The following is a 24,927-nucleotide window of genomic DNA, read 5'->3' as shown; positions in this document are numbered from 1 at the left end:
CTCAGAGAGATTATTTCCAAAATTAACCACTATTAACGCACACTACTTCTGCAGAACTCCTAAGCCCTGTCCTCGGCCTGCTCAGGAGAAAGAAAAGCACTAGAAAGCTGAACTCAGATTCCCAAGTTCTAATGCATCACTGACATAAAGTAAAAAGAGGAGCAGTAATGGACTTGACTTCTGAAGGGAAGACATTTGCAGATTTATAAAACTTTTAAAAATCCCTTTCCATTCAAGCCTACTTTAGCATAAACAAATATAAAATATTCTTTAAAACGGGATCTTCTTAAGAAGATATTAGATAGCAAATCATAGAGAAAGGTCTGGGAAGGATCTCCAAAGAGCATTCTTTTGCCCAAAAGCAGAATCAGCTAAACCTTAAATATTATTGGCTGATGTTTGTCTGACCTGCTCTTTCAAAGTCTGCTATGGGGACTCTACAGCCTATGCAAACTATTTCAGTGCTTCACCACCCTTACGGTTAGAAATTTTTCCTTACATCTTATCTAAAACATCCTTGTTACAACTTATTAATTATTGATCTATTCCTAGAGGAAAGATAGAGCAATTAATATTCTTTCTCTCTGCAGAAACCTTTTTTATTTTTAAAGATTTATCATGTCCAACAATATTCTTCTCCTTTAACTTAAAAACAAAACAAACAAAAAAACCCACCCAAAACAAACAAAAAAAACCCCTCCAAAACTCCACACACATTCTTTCAGTCTTTCCTTACATACACATGCTAGCTTTGTGATCCCTCTTGTGATTCTTCCTGTGAGAAAACCACCAAGAAATCTTTCTCCTGAATGCTGACTTCCTCCTAGTTTTAACAAGAAATGAGGCTTTGCCTGACATTCATTAATACACCACTCAGAAGACAGGAGCAGTTAATAGAGAACGCAGAGAAGTCATAGGTTAAGAATAGCATCAGAGAGGCTGTTGGATTGTAGTGGATTGAACATGCAACTGAGAACCTGCTCACTGGAGCTCTGCTCCTGAGCCTAACATCAACTTGCTTTTTAATTTCACAAAACGAACCACAGCTGAGAGCTGGCATAACTCTCTTCCTTTGGCCCCACATATCTTCTAAAATGAGAGCTCTCATTCAGAAATAAAAAACACTCCTTTAAAGCTATTACAACATTTTAAAAAGTCAGAAATATATTACTGCTGAAAAAAAAGAGATGTTTCATGTTTGCCTCAAAGTGACCACATGATTGTTTTTTGACTGTTCAAAGCGATTTCCTGCAGGGCTAATATCAACCACAAGAAACATACTTTTTCTGAAAATCAACAAAATGAAAATATTTTAAGAACTAACACACTAACTACCTACCTTTCCCTTTCACTGATGCTATCTTTTAATTGTAATCAAAATGCACATCATGCTTTCAGTGTGATGTATGTTCTATTTGAATAAACAAACAACAACTTGTAATTTCAAATGGTGAAACTCAGCCACAAAATGGACTCTACCCACCCTTCCCTTCAAGAAGCTTAGCAGAAATCCTATGATGCCATACAGGCACTGGAAACCTTTTTAGGGTAGTTTTGTTCTCTGGCACATGAAGAACATGTAATTCTTCCACAAGAGAGTTCTTTACCTTGATCCGGGATTTAATACTATAAAAATGGAAGTACTGCGTTGGCAGGTTTTTCATTTGATAGGTGGACACTGTATCATGTTCCTCAGGGAGAGGGGCAGGAACCTGAAGAGCAAAGCCATTCTCACAAAGGATGAGCAGTGTGCTCTTCACCTGTACAAAACCACAGAAAATACAAATATAGGACAGCTGTACACATGGAATTGAGAGAAATGGGAAAAAGTTAGACAGAAGATGCATAGGCACAAAGCCAAACTCCAGCCAGGAGGTATTAACTCTAACTGTGCTCTTATTTAAATGGACACTTTTAAACAAACATCAGAAATCAGTGAGCTTCTTTTATTCTATGTATCCTAGGCAAAGCTAAGAAATTGAAGAAGTCCTTACCACATACAAAAGAGCTACCATTCTGACACTATCTAGTTTGGAAGCAGCGTGATGATATTTTGGGAGTTTGGTTAAATTAAAGGATGGATCTGATCCAAAAGTTAGGAACTGAGGTTTTGTTTTCATAATTGCTCAAAAGTTCATACATTTCTATACTAATAAATCCCTTATATCTTCAAGACTGGGCTTGGAATCTTGCCAAGTACTATTTAACTTTGAGTTAGTTTGTTCTTTGCTGGTACCTGCCAGGTCCTTTAAAATGCATTTAGGAGGAATAGGCGAGTTAAGGGTAATTCTTATTTAATGTCCTGAGATTTTAAAAGGCAAATCTGTATTTAATTTAAATTTTTAAAGCAATCTGGAGAATAGAGAGAGGCTTACTTTATCTGACGCATCACTAAAATTGTACAAAGGTGGCATATTAGAGTTACCATGGAAATCTTAACTAGGAGTGATGTAGTTCTTACATCTATAAAATCTCAGCCTTACAAATGCATTCATTAAATATATAGTATTTAATCACCAAGGTGGGGGGTTTTAAAGAGAAAAAGAAGTAGTGTAACACTCAGATGCTTGTACTATGTTTAGTAAGTGTTCATATCTAGCAGTGGAGACCTGATACCAGTAGACAAATTACTCAGAAGGAACCTAACATATCAAAGACATGATGGGTGGTTTTTTAGTAATTAGGAGTACCTTGTCCTCAAGGAAAGGACTCAAAATGCAACTGTCAGATGAAGAGCCGTCATTCCTGCAGTAAGATAGAGTTCATACCAACAAAACTTCTTTTGCCAATGTAGGTTTTATCAGTTCCCAGGAACAAAAAATAATAGCTATACTTTGCCACTGTGTACCAGTATAACATATCCTCCTGGCCACTTTGTCAGTGTCTAAATATAATGAACAATCTCCCTTCTAAATAAGAATACTGGACCAACCAAAATTTCAGATGTTACTCTAACCTTTATAAAACTTTTTAAATATTACCAAGAATCTATTTGAATATGTCACTGACACACTTCAAACAGAGTGTGAATTCCAAGAGGCACCCAAAAGCTTTCTTACTGTGGCTCAAAAGCTTTGAAAAAGCCTGTTTTAATATGGGCAAGAGGCACAGGCAATAATGGTCAAATAACTCTTTTATCAAAGAAGACTAAGACCTTCCAAAAGCTAATGCACAGGCTTTTTTAATCCAAGGCAGGAACTCCAAGAACTTAGCAGAATGTTATGGTTTGCATATATTTCTGTTCTTTATTATCCAAAATGCAAAATATGTACAAAGTGACTGAACCAGAGATACAGCTACACAGAAGCTGTCATTCTGAAGCAGCACGAAGAACAAAGTAGCAGAACATCTTTTGCACTGTCTATAGAGAACATGGCCAGGGTCATGGATCTTCACCTCTTTTCATTGGAAGTTCTTTTCAAAATTATATTTTAACACTGTAGGGAAGGAAAGAAAACAAACGTGCATTACTCACATGAGAAGATGGAGACCACTGTAATGCCTGCACAGGCCCAGGGACACAGATGAACCCAATTGGCTTGTATTCATCTTCAACAGCAAAAAAGAAAACAGTTTTGTCTTTGCTCTGAGAAAAAAAAACCAAAGATGATGACTGAATCAAAGCTGACCAAAAATTCGAAAGACTGTAAGTACTTTATGACATAAACACATACTTCAAATGTTTTGTGGCTCAAAAGGGGGACTTACATGTGACTTGGAACTTTCCATGATGATTACAAGGAAGAAATAAAAATTCTGCTCACTTTGCTCCAGGGTCCTGAGTGCACCCATAGCTCTGAATTACCCTGATGGGCCTCACCTGGTATCCCCAGCCACATGCTTTCTGCACATTGCCCCAGGAGCTCCTTTAACGCTCAGGCTTAGGCCTGATTTTTCAGATAAGATAGCACAGCCTGATCTCCCCAGATAACAAGAAAATCCAGAACTGATACACGACATGATGCACGGTACCTTAAATCCTGCATCAAGTGAAATGCATAGCGATTCAGTTCAAGGAACATGTAACTACAAATGCACTGACCATGGCTGAAGGCTAACTTTTAAAAAGAGAGCCTACATTAACTGGAAGTCATCTCAAAAACTAGCAGGCACCCTGACAAACCAACTGCTCCACCAACTGGTGGAGTGCTGCCAAGGTGGTGTACAAACGGACTTGCTTTTACTAATTCCAAGATACTACTAAACTAATTCCAAAATTAACCAAATCCATCTTCAAAGGGGATTACAATATTCATACTAAACAGTCCAGTAATTCACAAAATTAATTGTATGAATTGCACGGTTGCTTTCCTTTAGAAAACAGATGGGAGTGCAAACAGATACTTCACTTCCCCCAGCACTGCAGAGAACTACAAGAAGCTATCAAGAGCAGTAACAGAAGTATAACTGTGTTGTCAGTAAACAAACTTTACCTTATCCCTTTAAATAATCTGTACATTTGTGGCTTAATTAAAATAACCAAAAGAAGTGATACATACCCCTGTGGCAAGCACATCTCCATTTCGTTCATAGGCCAAAGCTGTAACTGCAGTAGCATGAGGTTTGAAAGCTTGTTTCAGATTTATCTTTGCATTCTCTGTATTGGTCTGTCCTGCAAGAATGGGCAGTCCTTTGGGATCATAAACCTCAATTATGCGAACAACACCATCTTCAAACCCCACAGCAATTAGACCTCCTTTTGGATTCACCTTTGAATGGAAGAATGAAGAAAAAAAATTACAGCGTACATCTAAGAGCTTAGAACAAGAATCTGCATGGTACATGCTCTGATGTTAACCTGTAACTCATCTTACATGGAAGAGTTGCTGAAGCACAAAGAATTTTTCATACATGCAAAATGTTGTTTATTCTCTCCCATACAGGGAGTGGGAGGACTGGGGTTTATTTTTTGGTTTGGAGTGGTTGGTTCTTTTATTGATAATATACCATTGAGACTAGAAATGTTAATGAGGATGTGGTTGTAACATCTGAGGAAGATGTAATTCATGCTGATACACAAATACATCAGTAACTTCTTCTGAAGAAGAGTTGGAACTCAAAAAAGGAGTTACTATATTACCCTGAATTGGGCATCAAATGTGTGTATGATTTTTGAAGACGTGAGCACACAGACTTGGGTCTGGCTGACTCCATGTAAAGTACAGTTGTCAACAGGGACAGCTACTTGAGATGGAAAGAGGAGGCAATGGAGTCTTTACCATAGGCCCAGTAGGTATGCCAGTTGCTAACAATGTAGATAGGCTTGAATTGTGAGAGAGAGGAGTTAGCAGAAACAGGCCTGTGTTTTAGCTGGATCTAGCTGGATTTGCATATTTAGCTGATATTAGCCATACGTGGTAGTGTCCTGAAGTGATTTACAAGCTGAGCCAGCTCCAGACATGACAGAGATGAATATTAATGCACACCAGAAATGAAACCAGAAGGAGAATTGCTGTGTGAAGAGATGAGAGTGAATGAATAAGATCTGTGAGCAATTGGCAAAAGTATGAGCTTAGGTAAGGAAAAGTTTATTGTTCAGAAGGGAGCCGGGGGTAACTGTCTTCCTGTTATCTGGGGAGATCTGCCCATGATGTCTCATCTTAAAAAGCCCCTCTGTAATAATCAGGTGTACAATAGCATTGCTCAGTAAATGACCAAAAGGAGTCACTCATGGACCTCAAATTTAAGGCTCTGCATTTGACTCCATTAATTCCATCTCTTTCCTCTAGCAGGGAGCCAGCGCTCGAGATGTGGCCTCCCCAGTGCTGAGTAAAGAGGATGGATCTTTACTCAGAGCATGAGTAGAGGAAAGAGGATAGACCTCCCTCAACCAACTGGTAATGTCCTCCCTAATGCAACCCAGGATGCTGTTGGACTTCTTTGGGTGCATTGCTGGCTCATGGTCAGCTTGGTGTCCCCCAGGATCACAAGATCCTTCTCTGTAGAGCTGCTTTCCAGCTGGTGGGCCCCCAGGCAGTACTAGTGCCTGGGGTTATTCCTACTCAGGTGCAGGACTTTGCATTATGTCTTGTTGAATTTCATTAGATTCTTCTCCTCAGCCTGTTCAGATCCTCCTGAATGGCAGGCGCAACCCTCTAAACTACCAGCCACTCCTCTCAGTTTTGTATCATCTGCAAACTTGCTGAGGGTGCACTCTGTTCCACTATCCATGTAATTAATGAAGAATATTGGCACCCATAATGACCCCTAGGGTACACCACTAAAGACTTGCCTCTGACTGGACTTTGTGCTGCTGATCAATACCCCCTGGGGCCCAGACATTTAGGCAGTTCTTTAATCCATGTCACTGTTCATGTATCTAACCTGCATGTTGCTAGCTTGCCTATGAGGATACTATGGCATACAGATGCTTCAAAGTACACTGGATGAAATTTGCTTCGATTAATAGCACAGATTTTCAAACATATTTGAGCACCTTAAACTATGTGAAAGTATCTGTTGGGATTTTAAATGCAGCTAGATAGACCAAGTACCCTTGATTTTCCAGACTGTGTTTTGTACCAACTTTTGTAAAATTGAACTGAGTCAGTTTTGTAATGCTGAACAATTTATTGTCGTAGTCAGCTTACCTCTCAAATGTATAGGTCATCACCTAATAGCGTCCCTGAAAGTCTGAGTGGCCAGAACTATAGTTATAAGAGCACTGTTCCAGTGTTGCCCTAGCCTTGAAAATCCAAGTAGAGTACTTTCCTCCCTAAATTTGCTTATAATTAACCCACCAGGATTGCTATGTTTCCTGAAGAATGCAACTAGACACTACTTTAATTAACATTAGCAAATATGTCTAGAAGTGATAGACTCCACACTCCACAAATGATCAGTTCTGGCAACAGTTTTTTATGATTTGTCTCCAAATGTTTGTGGATTGTCTGGGCTGTCATTTCAAAATGTGTTAACCAACTCATGTTAATTGACAATTACTCTGTGTGGATTAAATAGAAGCTGTTAGTCTATAAACTAAGACTACTTCCTGAGACTGCACACTGAGATCTGATTTTAAAATCTCAGGAAGACACAAAATAGGATACTTGATAATCCACAGTAAAGTCCATCTGTAGACATACTATATACATACATACTACTTCACAAACTTATATATACGTACTACTACAGTAAATTCCACCATGGCCTAACAGTAACTTCATTAAGATCTTGTGTGGTGAGCAACTTTCTCGATGCTGGCACGCTCATAGGCCACTATTGAATTTTTGTTAACACACTAGCAAAAACTCACAACACGAGGTGCCCACATCAGTGCTGTTCCTCCTTTTTTAAACTTAATTTCACTCAGTTGACTATTGCTGATGAAATCATAGACACGCACTGACCCTGTGTGGAAAGGAGACAGTAAGAGTTTATTTCTTGCAATGTCACTTACATTTTAAGATTTATGGAAAAATGTCTATTTATTTGAATTAAAAGCTGGATGGAATGTTTTTAATTTTTCCTTTGAGTATCAAATGCCTGCCTGGAAAGACATGACTGATGGTTACAGTGTACCAGAGTAATGTTCATGTTGTTCATGGCGCTCATGAACAAAACATAAGCTTTCTTCACTGATTAACTTACACGCTCCCAAGAGTTGTCTAGGCTGAGGGTTGTAATAAGTCCCATGCTGACCACCATGTGTAATTTTCATGTAATCACAAAACTGTGGCATGCTGTAAGGAAAATCTGTACTGACAACATAGGAAAAGATGATGTGCTACTACTTGGGATTGCCTAGGGAGGAAAATATTTAAATGGATGAAAATGGGCGATTGTCCAAAGAAAAGCCAGTTTCACCAGAGGTGAAATTAACAGATTCATAGACACACATATTGGTCTGCATAAAATTCCATTCCAGCTGGCATATATCCCAAGTGTCATTTGCTCAACTGGTAGGCGTTTGTCTTCAGGCTAGAAGAGCATGTACATTGTATAACACAGACAAATGACAAGATACTGCTGACAAGAATTGAGTTAAAGACCTTATAGCATTTTCTGAGAAGTGTAAATGACATTGTTAATGTTCTGGCCAGTGGTTCTTCTTTCGAAGCATGATAAAGCTAGCTGTGAGAGGCCTAAATTGCAATATTTATAGAAGTTAAATAAATATGTCTGTAATTACATGTTAGCTGTTGTTGAGACCATGATAGCTATTGCATTTTTAAGAAAGCCACAAATATTAATATTCACAATGACTTACACAATCCTAGATATGTATGTAATTCCTTACAGAACAAAAATCCCAACACTTACCGATCCAGAGCCTTAAATATAAGTGCTGTTATTCAAACCAAATGTTTCATCTTCTCAGCTGTTCCTTCAGAACGGCCAGAATTTACAAAGTTTCCCATTAAAAACTTCTCTTGTCAAAATCCCAGGCTTTTATGATAAAGCAGTCTTAATACATTATTTCAAAGCATTAATGATTTGTCCTAACTATTAAAGAATTAATCCCAGGAATAACAATTGGCTGTAAAGTGAGTTTTCAAAAGCAAATAAACAACTTCAGTTCAAAACAGAATAGTTCCAAACCAAGCATTATCGCTCTTCAAAAACAATTACAGTGGTATGAGAGGAAAGGAATAGTGTGCTTACGGTCAAGAGCAGTGGTGGCCATAAGGTATGTAATGGGAGAGACACTCATGGCCTCAATCCTTCCAGAGTGAAAGGTATACAGGCACTCTGGATCACGGGTCTGCAGTGCAAAACAGAAGAACAGAAATTCTGCTACATTCTGGAGCTGTGCTTGTATAGTATTACCAGCCATGCCTACAGCGAATCTGAAAAATCTAGACAGGTGCTGTTTGTGTGAACAAAATTTGGCATGCAAGAGGTACCTATATGCAATTCCCATTTTTTACAAATGTAAATGTTCATAAGAAGATTGTGAGCAAAATTAGTGTAGGAACATTAAGTTCATTTAAAAATCCATCATTTTCTATGTGAAAATAAAGAGAAATGCCTTTCATTAAGTGATTTCAGGCTTGGAATTAGTATTTTTAACAAAGACCTGTTCCTCTGAAGTCAAAGGAAACACTTGCAAACCTAGGGCTTATGCTGCCTGGGAAATCATTTCATCATCCAAAGAATTCTAGGTTTTGCCATACATTTTTTACATTAGTTTTTATAGTATGCTTTGTATATCTTCTATTTACCATAAAATTCTTGGAACATAATTTTACCTGTTGCCACAGAACTTTATTCCCCTCAAAGGGATTGTTCCCATTTACTTTAATATGTTTGGGAGCAAAAATTAAATGCCTGCATTTTAACTGTGTCATCTATTTCTCCATCAAAAACATCTCCAGTAGTAACACTAGTAACCAGTAGGATAAAACACATGAAGTGTATTTCATCTTCTCCTTGTTCTTCCTAGTTCTTTATGTCATTTAGAGACACCAGTAAAGATTGTTCCAAACACCTATCTAGATGATAGGATTATCATATATATATATATAAAATATATATATTACTTTATTATATTATATATACTTATTTCCTGCACTCATGTAACTTTTATTACTAGTTTATGAGAATAAGACTCCTTTAAGGTAACTTGAATTTGGCAGCCAAAATCTCAGGAATCAAAAATCAAATTATTTTTTATAAACCTGCACAATCATTATAATCAATAACATCATGAAAATAAATTTTTAAGAAAAAAAAAATCTTTTTCAATGCTAGAATTTTCAACTGTGCAGCTTGATAAAACACAAACTTCATTGCAAATGCATGCAGTATAGTTAAAGGAAGATATTGCAAAGGAATTGAAGAAATCAGAAGAAGGAAAAAGAAAACAAATTTACCATATTTGAAAAAGTCAAATCCAGCTTCCAGATTGCTCCGTTGGTATCCTGAAGGAATAAAACCAGAACACGCAACTTGAATATTTTCACACTCAATTTGGCAATAAAACTGCACATGGTGACTCCTTAAAAATTCCTTAATGATTATAACTGTAAAACTGAAATAGCCGAATGTGGTGATGTTGGTCCTATCAGTCCTATCCAATAATCCAGGATAACAGAACTTGAACAATACCTTTTGACATTCTCTTATTCTTATGCAGTTCTGGCTCTGAAAGCCAGTCTCAAATGTTACTACATATAGAATATAGAATAGAACAGCATAGAATAGAACAGCATAGAATAGAACAGCATAGAATAGAACAGCATAGAATAGAACAGCATAGAATAGTTCAGTTCAGCTCAGGTGGAAGCAACCTACAATGATTATCTAGTCCAACTGCCTGACCGTTTCAGGGCTGACCAAAAGTTAAAGCATGTTATTAAGGCATTGTCCAAGTGCCTTTTAAACGTGACAGGCATGAGACATAAACAAGCTTTCTAGGAAACCTGTTCCAGTGTTTGAAAGATAATGATGATTTTATACATATATATAAAAATGCATATACAAGAAACATACTGATTTGTAATGGACTCCTGCTGTTACTTAACATCACTTCCCTCATTCTGTGTTTCTCCAGAGATATATGTACTTGTGTGTATCTTACCTGAGCATACCAAACAGGCTGTCCACAGTCATGAACTTTTGACACGAAACTCAGACTGACGTTCCTGCCAACATGAAGTTCATTCATAGGCTCCACTTCCAGTAACCCTGTGTCATCCACAGAGTCAGCAGCATCTATTGTCTCGAAGTTCCACACCTTCGTGGCATTAAAAGCATTAAATAAATGAGTTTTTATGAGGCCAGGTTATGTTTTCATACACAAATAAAATGGAAATTCAAAATTATAAGAAACCAGGGGAGTGTAGATTCTACAGGTCGAGTATGAAACCTGTCATATCTGCCTTGCTGCTTTGAATGCAATCTAGATCAGTGACAATCAGCAACTACTATCTGATACACATGGGTGCAATGCAAAGTATATGTAAAAGTTCTCTGTCCAATTCTGAAACAACAGGAGCTTAAATTCAGCCCTGGCACTAGCAGAGCTATACATGGCAGCTTTAGAACTATAGAGTAAAGGATATCTGCCTGCTCTCAGCATTGCTCATGCAGCACAGAAGAAAGAATGGGAAATCTAACACATCCGTGTTCTGCTCTGTGGCATAAGGACATGACATCAGTTGGCACCCTTATGACCAAGTAAATTTTCCTAATGGGATAATATCAGTTTATAAAACACAGCAACAACAAAAACTCAAGGGTGTTTGAAGCCCTCCACTGTCTATAACAGTCAGCTCCCCGTTGATTATCTGGGTCTTTCACAGAATCACAGAATGGTCAGGGTTGGAAGGGACCTCTGGAGATCATCTAGTCCAACCCCCCTGCCAGAGCAGGGTCACCTACAACAGGTTGCACAGGAGAGTGTCCAGGCGGGTTTTGAATGTCTCCAGAGTGGGAGACTCCACAACCTCTCTGGGCAGCCTGTTCCAGTGCTCCACTACCCTCAAAGTAAAGAAGTTCCTTCTCATGTTAAGATGGAACTTCCTATGTTCAAGTTTATGCCCATTACCCCTCGTCCTATCACTGGGCACCACTGAAAAAAGACTGCTCACAAAAAAGACTGCTCACATCCCACTGGCATCCTCCCTTTAAGTATTTGTAAGTATTAATAAGATCCCCCCTCAATCTTCTTTTCTCTAGACTAAAGAGACCCAAGTCCCTAAGCCTTTCCTCATACAAGAGATGTTCCAATCCCCTAATCATCTTCACACATCAGCAGAATGCACATGATGTCTTCCCTTAAAGAGCAGGCAAAAAAGATTGCAAAATCCTTGATAACTGACAGGTGAGATCAGAAACTGGTGGTATGGATAAGGAAAATTTTTTGGCCTTAATTTATAGAATTATCTGTTAACTTCAGGATGCTTTTTCTTTTAATTGTTCCTCTATTTTAGTATATGTATCTCTGAGATGCTAGTAAATTTCTGTGTCATTTTAGCATTAATAATCTGAGCTTTGATATATTCAGAAAATTAATTTCAAATATTGCTGTAGTTTATCCTTCAAAATAACACCAAATATATTAATGGGCCTGAAAATTATAAAGATTAAACAAAACCACACATGAAAAAAAATGTTAGAATGCAGGCAAGAACAAAGCTGTTAGAGAATCACTGAAAATTATTCTCATTTACTACAGTAAAAGGTGATTTATTTACTACTATGAAATGGAGAATGTTGCATGAACATTATCCGATTCAAACATATACACTGCAGAGCTTCTTATTCTGTTCATTCTAAAAATTCATTCTCAGAAGGAAACCACATCGCAAAATTGCCTCCATAAATAAGCCTGGTAAAGAAAACATGTAACAGGTACCTGCTGACCACAAATTTGTGCACCTAAATGCAGAGCAGAAGAAAAACTCACCCGAATGAAGCCATCTTTTCCAACAGTGACAAGTTCTCCTTCATCCAGAACTACCTGGCTGACAGGGCCACTGTGACAGGGCTTGTGTCCAGCTCGACAGAGCTCTACTTTAATGAGGCCCCCTTCCCAAAGCAGCAAGTTGCCCCACTCAGTCCCTGAGATAACCTTCAATGCAAATAAAGATTAGCGCATAAGCACTGCACTTAACCATGCAGAAATATTGGCAAGAATTGGTTAACATTTGTGGCTTCCTTCCATGAAAGCATTAAATCGATAGCAATGTAGAGATATTTGCAAGAGGTGGTGTAAAGGGTGAGAAGATTCAACTTTTTAACAACGTGACATAATTTACATGCGTTGAAATGGTTAAAGATTAGGGCTAACAGTCTTTGTATTTCTTTACACTAAGGTTTTCACTATGCCATTAGAGAAGCCTCAGCTCTAAGCCAACAGAGATCTTTTGTCTGGGAATTACAATACTAACCTTACTTTTCAATTATTACAAAGCAAGCCAGGTTTTTGGCAAATTAAAGTCAATATTAGCTTATCAGAGCAGTGCATTAAGGGTCTAATTCAAATCACTTTGAAGCAAATAGTAACTCTCCAACTACTCAGTAGACTTTATATCAAAACCTGAGAGGGAACATAAAATCAATTAAACTTTTTTTTACATACTTTCCCATCAGGCAGCTCCACATAACCTATAATGTCGGTCACTGCTGTTTTTCCAAACCTGCCCAAAGCTCCTTGTAACTTGAGACCAGTGAATGTGAGAGCCATCTTCCAGAACCTGAGTATAGAAAAAACACCACTCTCTGATACCAGATTTCCTAAACACACTCTTCAGTCCCTCTCAGACATTGTAATAATCTTACCAGGGATGCCTCTGAGGTAAGGGCTGTTCATTTATTATTCTTTTTCACAGGAGACCTTGGGTTTTTCTTTTTAAAATGAGATTAAGCTTTGTAACTATGCAAACATCTCCCTGTACTACCCCTAAGAAAAAGCTAGGAAAAGTATTTGGAATGGGCAGAATGAAGATTAAACTACTATTTAAAATTAACAAGTGTAAAATTCATAGCTACATCTTTCCAGCTACAATCAATACACATAGTTAAGAATACTTATTTTACTCTTGCTGTCTTCACTGAATGATGCTCAACTTTGTAAATACAAGGTACTAAGGCCTTCACTGGATTTCATCCAAGTACCCCTACGGACTCGAGCTTGACTATATAATCTCACTGAGCCAAAGGTTTTATCCTAGATCTCGATCATTATATTTTCAGCAGTATGAAACATATCTTTAAATTACTGCATTACAGAAAAATTAATATCTACTGCAATTAGGGATGGTTCACTGTGTGTGCAGGAGACATTACATTTAAGGCAGGTTTTGGAAATTGGAATTTGAGACCACATTTGGGTGAAAGGTCATGTTTATTATGTTATAAAAGCTATGTCAGAGTTTATTCATTGTATTTTAGCTCAAAAGAAAGTTTATAAGAGATTTTGTTTTGTCAGATTTCCATAAATAATGTATTCTAAACCACATTTGTTCTGGGTCTAAATAAGTTATTTGCTATTTCAGATCCACATTGCAACCAAATTATAGAGCAAAACTCAGATTTTGATCTGATTCCTCTGTTAAAATTCAAAGAAACTTTAGATATGTTATCATTTTAAAGGTATCACTTCTATTGGAATAGCAACCAAGTCATATCTTAAGTCTCTGCTGTATTAACACTGAACACTGGATAAATACAGAACAAAGCTAGTTCTTGTCTCAAAGAGCTTAAAGTTGTTTATTTTTTATTACAAAAGGATCCATGAATTTACCAGAGAAGGGAATGTATGGAAGCATATCTTTTGTAAGGCTTCCTTGCAGGTTTTTGGTGGTATCAGAGGATTTCTCATCCATGACTTGGCAAACAGTTTTAATGGCTGCCCAAACAGCAGATGAGTTCAAGAAATCAAAGCTAGAAAGCCCAGAAGGCACAGGAGGCATGTATGCTGTGTTACCACCTGGAAGACATGTGTGTATTAATATTTTTTATTAATTCTCCCTGGTGCTTGTTGAAATTACAAGAATGGAGCCAGTGGTACTGACATTCAACATCAAGCATCATTCTTTTTGCACAGCAAAGGTGTTAAAAGACTTGGCTGGCTGACTTGAACTTTCTCATTTTTGTAATTGTAATGGCCGAGTGAAATAGCATTTCTCATTGGTCTATGTTTGCTAATGATACATTCCTCTTAGTCGTCTTCTACATATTATGACTTTAGAGGTGATATATATTAATCCTAATCTGTAAACCTACCTGATGTGTCCTGCTCCAGATGTAGTTAGTTGCTCTTCATTATCAGCAGAGAATGTGACCTTGTAGACGTCCTGTGAAAAAGCTTTTGACCTCAACACAATCTTTTCTTGTTTCCAGTCCCAGATAGTCAGCATGTAGTCAGGGCTGCTCCCAACACTGGCCAGCAAAGTGCCAGCATCATTGAAATCCCCAAAAACATAGGCTTCCTCTGTTCCACCTGAAGAAACGCACAAGCCTCAATACAAACACATACACAGAAAAGAGGAAGAAACAACAGGAAAATCTACTTAGAAGGAGCTCAACTGTCACTGCAATTATTTTTTTTCACTAGGTAATAGCTCTCAGTTGGCTACTTCTACTAAATAAAACTTTCCTCCCATGCAATAATGAAAACACTTGAAATCGGTGTTTTCTATTTTGTTGAAGGACCAAATGGTTGTATTTCCTTCTAAACTTCTAAAGTGACCCACGACTCCATCTGCTGGGATCTATAAACACTGGCTCATTTGTGCAAAATGAAAATAGAACTTTTTACGCTACCTCGTAGTATTCTGTAGGGCCTCAGTGAAGGATAATCGTAGATGATGAGGTTTGGCTTCTTTCCTTTTTCTCCTACTGCAAAGTACTGCTTAGTAGGATGTGCCTTGAAAAAGCAAAAGTCCCGTTGCATGCTGTAATGACACCTTTGTCTCTATTCTGCTAGTTATTGAGTTATTGTATGTACTCACTCATTAGTCAAAAGATATTGCCATAAATTCTAGGTTGCATTTTTCTGTGTGTTCATTCTGAACAACTGCCAATCCATTGCTAAATATCAGAATGGAGATACTATGCACACAAAATTGTACAACCATTATGCACACAAAATGGTACAACCATTATGCACACAAAGTGGTATATTGCACATATAATGCAGAACCACGACAAACTGTGAAATAATTGGTTTTATAATGCATTCTTTTACTACTCCTACCTCACTCAACTCACTAGCTAATTTCACCATGAGCAGGATTTGTGTCAGCAGCCATCTACTTCAGCAGACAAGCTGCAGAAAAGCCATCCTCAATGATGTTGTTCTGAAGACATAAAGATGTACCATGATTCCCCAGAAAAGGCTGCTTACAATAGAGCAGAACAGTCTAAGGCTGGTATTCTGAAGGCCTCACTCATGTGGAATATAACTGAGAGATGGCAGACCCCTTCCCAAGGTAAGGTGCTTCAAATGCAGAGGGAGCATTTGAGAGTTACAAGAGGGAAACCAGACACTTTATCTCTTCATTTACCTAGGAACTTGATTTTCTAAACGTTAACTGCAGGCAAAACACTATACTAATATCAGCTGTGACTAGGAGAGATGAGTGTTAAAAAAAAAAAAAAAAAGTTGGTATGAGCTGAAATAAGAATGTAATAGTTCTAAAAATTAATCCCAGCCTGCACCTGTCAGTCCTTTAAGGTACCTGAGCCTGGGACTTGGGTATGCAGATATTTGTCCTCTGCCAATTATGTTGACGGGCTGAGTAGCCCACACTGCATAGTCCACACATCCCCCTAATCAATACCATACTTTCTTATGTATGTGCACGTGCAGCTGTACAAATCTCCCATCAGGCAACCAAGTAAAAATTTTGCTTCTAGAAAGTGACTAACATCCTAAAACACAAAACAAAAGCCATACCGTGATAAACCCAATTCCACCACCACCGCTGCTTCGGAGATAACATTGAGATTCAGTTTTCAGGTCCAGGAGCACCACCTGGTTGCCTGCTATATACATCAGTGTTTTGCTATCCAGCAGGAGCAGGTTTACACTTCTAGTGCAGTCATATCCAAAAGAATGTCTGAGAACAGTTCAATAAGGAAAATATTTGACACTGGCTTTCTGGAAAAGTTTACTAAGTGGATACAAACACTTAAACCAAAAGTGAAATGGGAATACTGAATCTGGTGACTGAAAGCCTGATGGTAGGAGATAGTTTTGTTCAGCATAGAGTGAAGGGAAATATATCAAGCCTCTGTCAGTGAGGGGAAAGCACAAGTCAAGACCTTCTAAAGTTCATAGTCCGTCCTTTCATCTCCACTACAGGGCCTAACTCTTGCCTCTGCTGGATCTTTCGGGGTTGCAAGGAATTCTTATTCTACTGGTGTCCTCTTTTCAAACAAAATGTAAGAGATGTGCATCAGATTACTAGGAGCTGTTCTACAGAAAAGAGGTCAAACCAAGGAAGTGCTCAAGCTCATCTCTTAAATGTTTACAGGCAGATGTAGAGAACAGAATATCCAGTTTTCAATAGCAACTTGACTGTGTCTGAAAAAAAAAAAACCACCAGCACTTGTGAGAGTCACCTATCATCATGTCCTACTTGACCTTATCTAGCAAAGGACTTACTGTAGCTCTTAATTGATGGGCATCACTTCTTTCACTCTGCCAGTTTAGATCTTCTGAGCACCAGGCTACAAATCTACCTGGTTTCTTCCTCATTTCTCCCTTAGCAGTTCTGTGAGGAAATATGAGGTATACAGCTGGTCTTCTCCTGCCCTCCCCTCAGCTTCTTGGAGAAAGCCAGTGTGGCTGCACAGAAAGGGAGAGCTCTGCAGGGGATATTCTTAGGCAAGTCTTCTGCTTGGTCACATTGACTTGGCCATGATCTAGTTCTTCTACAAGAGTACTTATAACAGTAAGAATAATGCCGAATAAGAAATGTTTATGAGGTCAAGACAACGTTTAAAATTAAATTCACCCAGAACCATAACTGGTCAGGATTCTTATCTGTGTCTCAAGCAAAAGTATCCCACTAATGCCACACAGGCTACTCCAAATTAGACAAGTACAATTTTAAGAACATTTATTAAATATTCTTAGCTTTAAATTTGCACATTCTCAAAAGAAAGGATACTTAAGAGTAAGAAGGTTAATTGGTATCCCAGAGTCTTCAGTGACAAATGGTCGTGAATATATATCTTCATAGTTATAAAAGAAAGTTTCCGAGATTTTCTTTTCTACCTTCTCAGGCCTTTTTTGTCCCTCCAAGAGTACTTCACTACTATCTTGCTCTTCCAAATCACCTTCTGCATCTTAGAAGTGGGAACATAATGGAAATTTATATTCACCATAAATTCCAGGGTCTTTGCTGATATTGGCACCTAACTGCAAAAGGGAAGGATTCACACATTCCTTGCCTCTTTCAACAGAACAATAGGCACCCCATAGCTCAAAACAGGCATACCATGTCTTACTAACAACTTGTCCTGGAACAGCCTGTAACAAGCACTCCCTCAGGCTTTTAAAAACTTTACTGTGAATATTTAAACCTGAAGAATTTAAAGAAGAAAAATTTTGAGAGTGTTTTAAAAAAAAAAATTATTTTAGAACTCAAGACCTACCAAAGTGGTTTGGTTCAGCTTTGCTTGGTGGTTAGGTCTCAGATTTAGAAACCAAATAAAGTTTAAAGTGTCAGTTTAAAGTTTCAGTAGCTATTGAATGCACATCATTATACAAAACAATTAGTAAAAACATGTACAACAGACCACCATAAGACACGATTGTCCTCAAAAAGGCGTACTGCCAATGTAGTTCTTCGCCGGACTGCAGGGCAGAATACTGTCAACTTGACTTCCAACTAGTCATAAGCACTTGTTAAAAGTACTTTTCAGTTTGATACCTCAGACCAAATCACCATTACCTATTCTGTAAGCTTTTCACCCTGTCTTGATTTTTTTTTTCTCCTAGGTGTTCTATGAAAAACAACCAAAGGAGTCAGAGACCAGCCATGGGAAAGAGGAAAATGAAGTACACAAGATAAGCCAACTGAAAGGAAGCAGAGAAACTCAGTAACTGTAACTTGATGGCCCTGGTCAGAGGTGCTGTTCATAACAATAACAGTGAAAAAAAATGAAAACTAGAAAGTAGTAGGTTTTTTAAGGTTGTGCCAACATCTCCTCAGTGGAAAGCAGTACTCACCAATGCTCTCCGTGTCTGATTGCACTTGCTCCGCTTCTTCCTCCTGTTCCTCTGCAGTTGGTGATTCCTTTGGAAGGCTAGTTCTGCTTTCTTCTGCAAAGGACAATTGGGATTACTCTCTTAGGTATGAATTCCTTTGACTACTTTGCCCATACATGTCATGTTAAAAAAATACATGGTTCTGTAGTAGTAAAAAAAAAATCCCTTCTGCCCAACAACGGACTTCCTGCTGTTTAGCATTAAGTGTAGGGAGAAGTTTGCTTTCCAAAAAAAGTATTTTAAAACTTAGGGGAAATAAAGAAGCACATCCTATAACAGGAAAAAAGGGTAAAAGGAAGATCAAATAAATGCTGAAAGTAATGCGGCAATATAAGCATCAAAAATCTTTCCAAAGTTCCACAGGAGACTCACTAGTGGATTTTATTATCCATGCTGCCTAGATATAGTGTGTTAGATAACGTGCAGAACACCTGGAATAGACTCCGGACAGGCATTTCAAGATGAAAATTGTGTTAGAAAGAGAAATACAGATCTCTGACTGAAAGAGACTGGTGGAATTAATGAATTGATTGCAGTTAATGAATTGATAGCTACAGAGATAGGTCTAAGCAGCAAAAATTTTCAGGGGAGAGTCTTTGTGGGCTGAGGGACAGTGGGAACTGCAGACATAGTGGTCAGCCCAGAAATTCACTGGAAGGGGTCATCTTTGACCAGAGTCAAAATGAAACTTGGCAACACCAAGAGCAGCAACTGAAGATGAACACACGCTAGTAAGGAAGGGGTGAGCGATGGGAGAAGCCAGAAGCTACTGTAGGTTCAGTATTGAAATGACTATATAATGGCAGGAAATACTTACGGACACCACTGTGATCTGCCCATGCACCTTCTGTTGTGTTCTCATCAGCTCCCTCCTGTTCCCTTGGAAAAGATGGCATGTCTTCTTTACCTGTTGGTGGTGAAGAGGAACTTTTAGTATTTTTGCCTTCATCTGCCATTTAGATTGTTGTGATTTCATCTCAAATGCTTTGAGATTCCCAGAGATAATCCAAATGGATGTCCTAATTTGCAGGGTGAATTCATTGGTTCAGGTTTTAGGACTCTGTGTACGCTGCTATAGAAAGACTAAATATTGTATAACACAGGAAGCTGAAGAGAGATTTACATGTTTTGGACTTCTCTTTAATACACTGGGAAAAATTTGTTTCTGAGACAACAAGGCTATTCCTCTATCTTTCCAGTGGATTTCACAAAAATATCAGCAGAAAGACATTCTGAGACCATCTAATATCTTGAATGTAAAACCAGGAGAGATGAATCTTTAAGAAAAAAAAAGACTTTCTTCAAAACATTCTGTATTCATGGAAAGTGAATTAATAAAACAAACACAATGAAAAAAAAAAAACTTTAAACACCTTAACTAACACCCCCCAGCGTTTTTTTCAGCTTTCAGACTATCATTTTCAGAGTGCTACAATTTCGTTAGTTACCATTGTCCTCTGCAGTGGGGAAGATCCTTTTTTTTTTTCATATAAAAAACAAACGCATAGATCATTTACATAAACATCTCTGAAAGAAGCAAAAAAAGCACAAGCATTGCTCTTATTCTAAATTTGTTCTGCCTTTTGATTTCAAACATGGTCTCCATTTCCGAATACAGCACCTTAAAATGAACATTGGAGCAATTTTGTACAAATACTACAGCTATAAAATACTATCAGAAATCAGAAACTTCACAAGTTTAATGTAAAGAAACCTAAATATTCAGAATAACAAATAAAGGCAGGATGTAAATGAATCTCTTTTTATGTGTAAGCCTGACTTTGATACCAAGAAAAAGTCCCTTAAAAATACACTTCCTGTTTCTGGCTTTGGGTCAGAAACTATTTGGGAAAAGATTTTTTGAGGCATTTCAGACTTTTCAGATATTTCAGGAAAGGCAAAGTTTCCAAACATAATGCCATCCACCAGAAGGACAGTGAGGGCAAAGAAATACTGTAGACGTGCCATTTTTGTCATTATATATTAAACCTGCCCTACTCAATCTTCACCCAAAGATTCTGAGTCTCTGCCAGAATCTGACTTTCCTGCATAATTTCATTTAGAATTAAAATGAGTTTTTACCCCTCAGGAGTGCTGAGAAGGAAAAGAAAGGAAAAGAAAAAGAAAGAAGAAGAAAGAAGAGAAAGAAGAGAAAGAAGAGAAAGAAGAGAAAGAAGAGAAAGAAGAGAAAGAAGAGAAAGAAGAGAAAGAAGAGAAAGAAGAGAAAGAAGACACGCAGAAAGTTTTACATTCAGAAAACAAATCAAAAGAAAACAATTGAAATCTCAATATATTTAAATGAAATTCATGAGTTTTTAATGGGGTAACAGAACTGGTATCACTGAAGTTGAAGAAATAGTTACAGACTAGTTGCATAAATATACAGTGGAGTGTTCAGAGACCTGAATTCTAATTCCAAACCCAGTAATGGCGTGTACAATTTGTATCAGCCATTTCACCTCTGGCTGTCTCAGTTATCTCTTGTGAAAAATGAGATAATAATACTTACCCATTTTAGCAAAGTGTTTTGATATCCATAGAGAAAAGTGCTATAAAATTTCAAATTATTGTAACTAATTAGCAATCATTTATCTTCTAAAAATTAAGACTATCATAGTTTTCATTATAAATTAATTCCTATCTGGAAAATGCTTTAGGCTGAAAGAGGGTATGAACATTTCCGCCTACATTGATATCTGGGTTCTAGTTAAAGAAAGCTATTGCAATGTTCACTGTGCATATTACTGTGATGGTGATCAAGCACTGTGCCAAAACAAATTTTGAATTTAAAAATTCTGAGGACGCTCAGGGGGACACACATCCACTTTAGTTTCATGGGTTGACTGATCCAGAAAACTTTTGTGTAGGTTCACTGTGACAAAGGTATGCATCAGCATCTGAATGCTGATTTTCTTTTCCTGTATTTCTTTTTTTTTTTTTTTTTGAGACAGTTTTCCTAAATAAGCTAGAATTAAGGCTTTTGATACTGGCAACTGAGATAGTGCCAAGTTGAACTGCTGTGAAGTGGGAAAAAAAAACCCAAGTTGGCAACCAGACATTTTTGCCAACCTTAATTATACACTAATGCCTGACCAGGACAGTATTTTTTCCCGCTAGTCCTGGTAATTCAAGATACTGACCAGAAACACTGTACCAGATCCACATCAGTTCCACAATTTCGCTTTCTAAGAACTCACTCCGGAGTGAATTCAGGTTTTCTTTGTTTCAGTGGCCAGTGCTATAAGCTGTGAATTCTAGCTAAGCTCCATGTTCTATCAAAATGTCTTTCTCTTAGCTATGTTCTCAAAAGCCACAGCTCGCCTCACAATGGAGAAATGTGTTCACTTGGGTATATTCTTTCAATTATTCCAAAACTAAGATGTTTCTCGGCAATTTTGCTGCTACACAGAATCCTTATATATAAGAACTTCTCAAAAATTCTCTAAATTTGGACATTAAGAGATTTCCCATCTCAGACAATTGTCTCATTTATTCAAAATACAGGATAATTAAGCCAAATGGGTGTTTATTTGGTAACACAAAAACTAATTCACTGTGATGACACGACTTCTTTTTGTCATCCTACATTTTCCTCTTTCCAGAAAAAAAAAAGTGTTTAAATGTGTAAGCTTCATAAATGCAGTGTTTGCCTTCATAAATCCCACGACTGACACTTCAACTGCATAAAATGCATCAAATTAAATAATGATCAAAACGCAGCCTATATTTTTACTTTAGAAACTGAACGTATCTAGTAGTTATTATTTTAAGCTATCTCTGCCCCACCATTAACTGCATGACTGTGCTTAAAAGACATCACCTATCTCACCTCAGCTTTTACATCTACAGAAGAGTGATAATCAGTTTTGTCCACTAATTCAAGATATGTAGAAATTGGGAGCTATTTACTGCAGAACATAACTGCAGTGCTATTAGTAGCAGTAATAAGCAAGAGATTAAAAATTCATCTCTACACTGTTCTAATTCTGCAGGATTTCATTTTTTGGTTCACTCCAAAATGTGCAATTTTTTGTAGAAAAGCTTTGGTCACCGGTGGGCTTTGAAAAAAAAGTCACATACTAATCATCTGTTCCAGGCTGAGGCATCTTCAAGTCTAGCTCTGCTTTGGATGTGCTGAATTTTTTCCCATCTGCCAAGTCCTGCGTGTTTAACTCATCTTCAGATACAGTCCACTCAGCACTTTTTTCTGAGACTTCCATTCTTTTATGAAAAACAGCATGCCATTGAACAACTCTCTAAGCATTCCTTTTAGCCTTCAGACCACATCAGAGTATATCAGCAATTTACTGGGCTGCTGATGAGCACAATATGTGCATGCAGTGGAGTTTTGCAAAACCTAATTTCATTTCTAAAAAAATTAAAGTCCTTGAGTGCTTATATACACAAAGAAAAATATCCAAGTGTAAACCAGGCATAGCTATCCAGTGCTGTCTGTCTATCATTATCAGTCAGCATTACTACAAAATTAGTAAGAAAAGCCAGTTTTAGGCAATCAACCCAAAATCCCAAAGAAGAAATTTCTTATACTACAGAATATTGCTGTCTCTCTTACAACAGCTAGAAGAGTTGAGAGCAAGGAGAATAACAGAACATATCAATTCCCACAGCAGTTAAGTATATAAAATATTTACTAGTCAGAGACTGAGACAGCAAGGATAAAGCTACAAAGCAGAATCTAGACACATCATCTTTATCATAGCCCCATTGTCTCTTTTTCCCCCCTATCAGAGAATGAAAAGAAGTGGACAGGACAGCCCTGCTTAGAACCTCACTATTGCTATGTTGCACACATTCAAAATATTTTCGTATAAAATTTGGAGAATCGTAGAATCATAGAATGGTTTAGGTTGGAAAGGACCTTGAAGATCATCGAGTTCCAACCCCCCTGCCATGGGCAGGGACACGTCCCACTAGACCACCTTACAACTAAAGTAGTCTTCTGTATGATCCCCATGTCCTAGCTCTGCCTCATGCAAGCTAGAGTTTCAAGTCTGTTAATGTCTGCCATGTGAATAAAGGTTACCAAGTTTTTATTAAGCAGAAATGGGAACAGGTGACATCACCACAGTTACTTATTAACTTACAGTATAAAGGAAAATCATAAAAGTGAACACGAGAACAGTGCCACAAATGCAACAGGTAATAAAATTAACTGCCTTGCACATGGTAAAGCAAAGTCAACAAGACCCGCATTTCAAATTAAGTACAGGGTGGATTATCTCAGCTGCAGAACATTTGTTCCCGTTTCACTTTTCCGAAGCTAAGCATCTACATGAGAATAAAGGCTTTTCCTTTCCAAAAGCCTCTGTGTAGGAAAACTGGTCCCACGCAGACAAAGGTGATGGCATCGAACTTGCACAGAGGTGCAGGCCCAGCACTGCCTCAGCCTGACACTCTTCCAAGGCCACCTCCCACCTGGACACCAGGAAAAGGCCATGGCGAGGCAGAAGACCCCCGTGACAGGTGGGAATAGTAAAAAGGCAGGCAAGGGACACCTGGAGCTCCTCAAGGAGAGCGGGGAAGGGAGCCTCTGAGGGGCCACGGGGAGGGCGCCGTAGAAGACACCCAGCGGGACGCAGTGAGGAGACGCCCCGGCAGCGGCGGGTGCATGAGGAGCGGGGTGGCTACCGGGGGCAGATCCATGGGACGCGGGGACACACGGGGGCCTGCGCCCCCAACCCCCGCACTGAGGGGCGACGTGGGCCCGTGCGGGGCCGGAGCGGGCCCTGTCCCTCCCCGCCATCCCGTACCTGGGGCCGCCTCCATCGCGGCGTTACCGGTCTCCAGGCAACCGGTCCGGCGGCGCGCGGGGCGCTCCGGGAGCTGTGGTTGGGCGGGGGCGCTGCGCGCATGCGCCGGCTTGGGTGGGGGCTGTGGGGTCCGTCGGGCCGCGGCGGCCGTTAACCGGTGTAAGGGCCGAGGTTGAGGAGGACGTACCACGGCTCCGACTCCGCCATAAATTAGAGGGGCTGGGGCGCGTTTGGTTGGGTTTTGGTTGTTTTGGTTTTTGTCGGTTTTTTCTTTTTTTTAAAGTAACATCTCTTTAGGCCACCGTTGCGGTCGTTTCAGAACTCAGCGGGAAAATAAATTACATTAATCCCTTCAACTTTCTGCCCGCGAGACGAAGTGAGCGCTCCCCGGCGCCGCTCAGTTCCGGCGTGTTTCGCCCCGACGGCAAGAGCTGGGGCGAAGCCGCCTATCTGCGTCCGTGCCTTCCCCTACACCTGTGAGCGCGT

At 38.7% G+C, this 24,927-nt stretch overlaps 1 protein-coding gene across 1 annotated transcript in view; it reads right to left on the bottom strand.

Moving 5' to 3' along the window:
- The window catches only part of CFAP44 (cilia and flagella associated protein 44), a 48,915-nt gene extending 24,458 nt beyond the window's left edge, over nucleotides 1–24,457 (bottom strand). The window contains exons 1-15 of the mRNA XM_009879958.1: nucleotides 24,442–24,457; nucleotides 18,666–18,724; nucleotides 17,568–17,674; nucleotides 16,349–16,511; nucleotides 15,214–15,316; nucleotides 14,674–14,890; nucleotides 13,028–13,142; nucleotides 12,353–12,517; nucleotides 10,523–10,678; nucleotides 9,816–9,863; nucleotides 8,605–8,704; nucleotides 7,256–7,350; nucleotides 4,500–4,709; nucleotides 3,476–3,586; nucleotides 1,578–1,760 (exon numbers count right to left, since the gene is read on the bottom strand). Coding sequence (XP_009878260.1) covers nucleotides 1,578–1,760; nucleotides 3,476–3,586; nucleotides 4,500–4,709; nucleotides 7,256–7,350; nucleotides 8,605–8,704; nucleotides 9,816–9,863; nucleotides 10,523–10,678; nucleotides 12,353–12,517; nucleotides 13,028–13,142; nucleotides 14,674–14,890; nucleotides 15,214–15,316; nucleotides 16,349–16,511; nucleotides 17,568–17,674; nucleotides 18,666–18,724; nucleotides 24,442–24,457 — 1,848 coding nt within the window. The remainder of the gene's footprint in view (nucleotides 1–1,577; nucleotides 1,761–3,475; nucleotides 3,587–4,499; nucleotides 4,710–7,255; nucleotides 7,351–8,604; nucleotides 8,705–9,815; nucleotides 9,864–10,522; nucleotides 10,679–12,352; nucleotides 12,518–13,027; nucleotides 13,143–14,673; nucleotides 14,891–15,213; nucleotides 15,317–16,348; nucleotides 16,512–17,567; nucleotides 17,675–18,665; nucleotides 18,725–24,441) is intronic.
- Nucleotides 24,458–24,927: the final 470 nt, after the last annotated feature.

This window comes from Charadrius vociferus, unplaced genomic scaffold (genome assembly GCF_000708025.1).
Source record: "Charadrius vociferus isolate BGI_N301 unplaced genomic scaffold, ASM70802v2 scaffold162, whole genome shotgun sequence".
Taxonomy (NCBI): domain Eukaryota; kingdom Metazoa; phylum Chordata; class Aves; order Charadriiformes; family Charadriidae; genus Charadrius; species Charadrius vociferus.
This window is presented reverse-complemented; position numbering and strand designations above follow the sequence as displayed.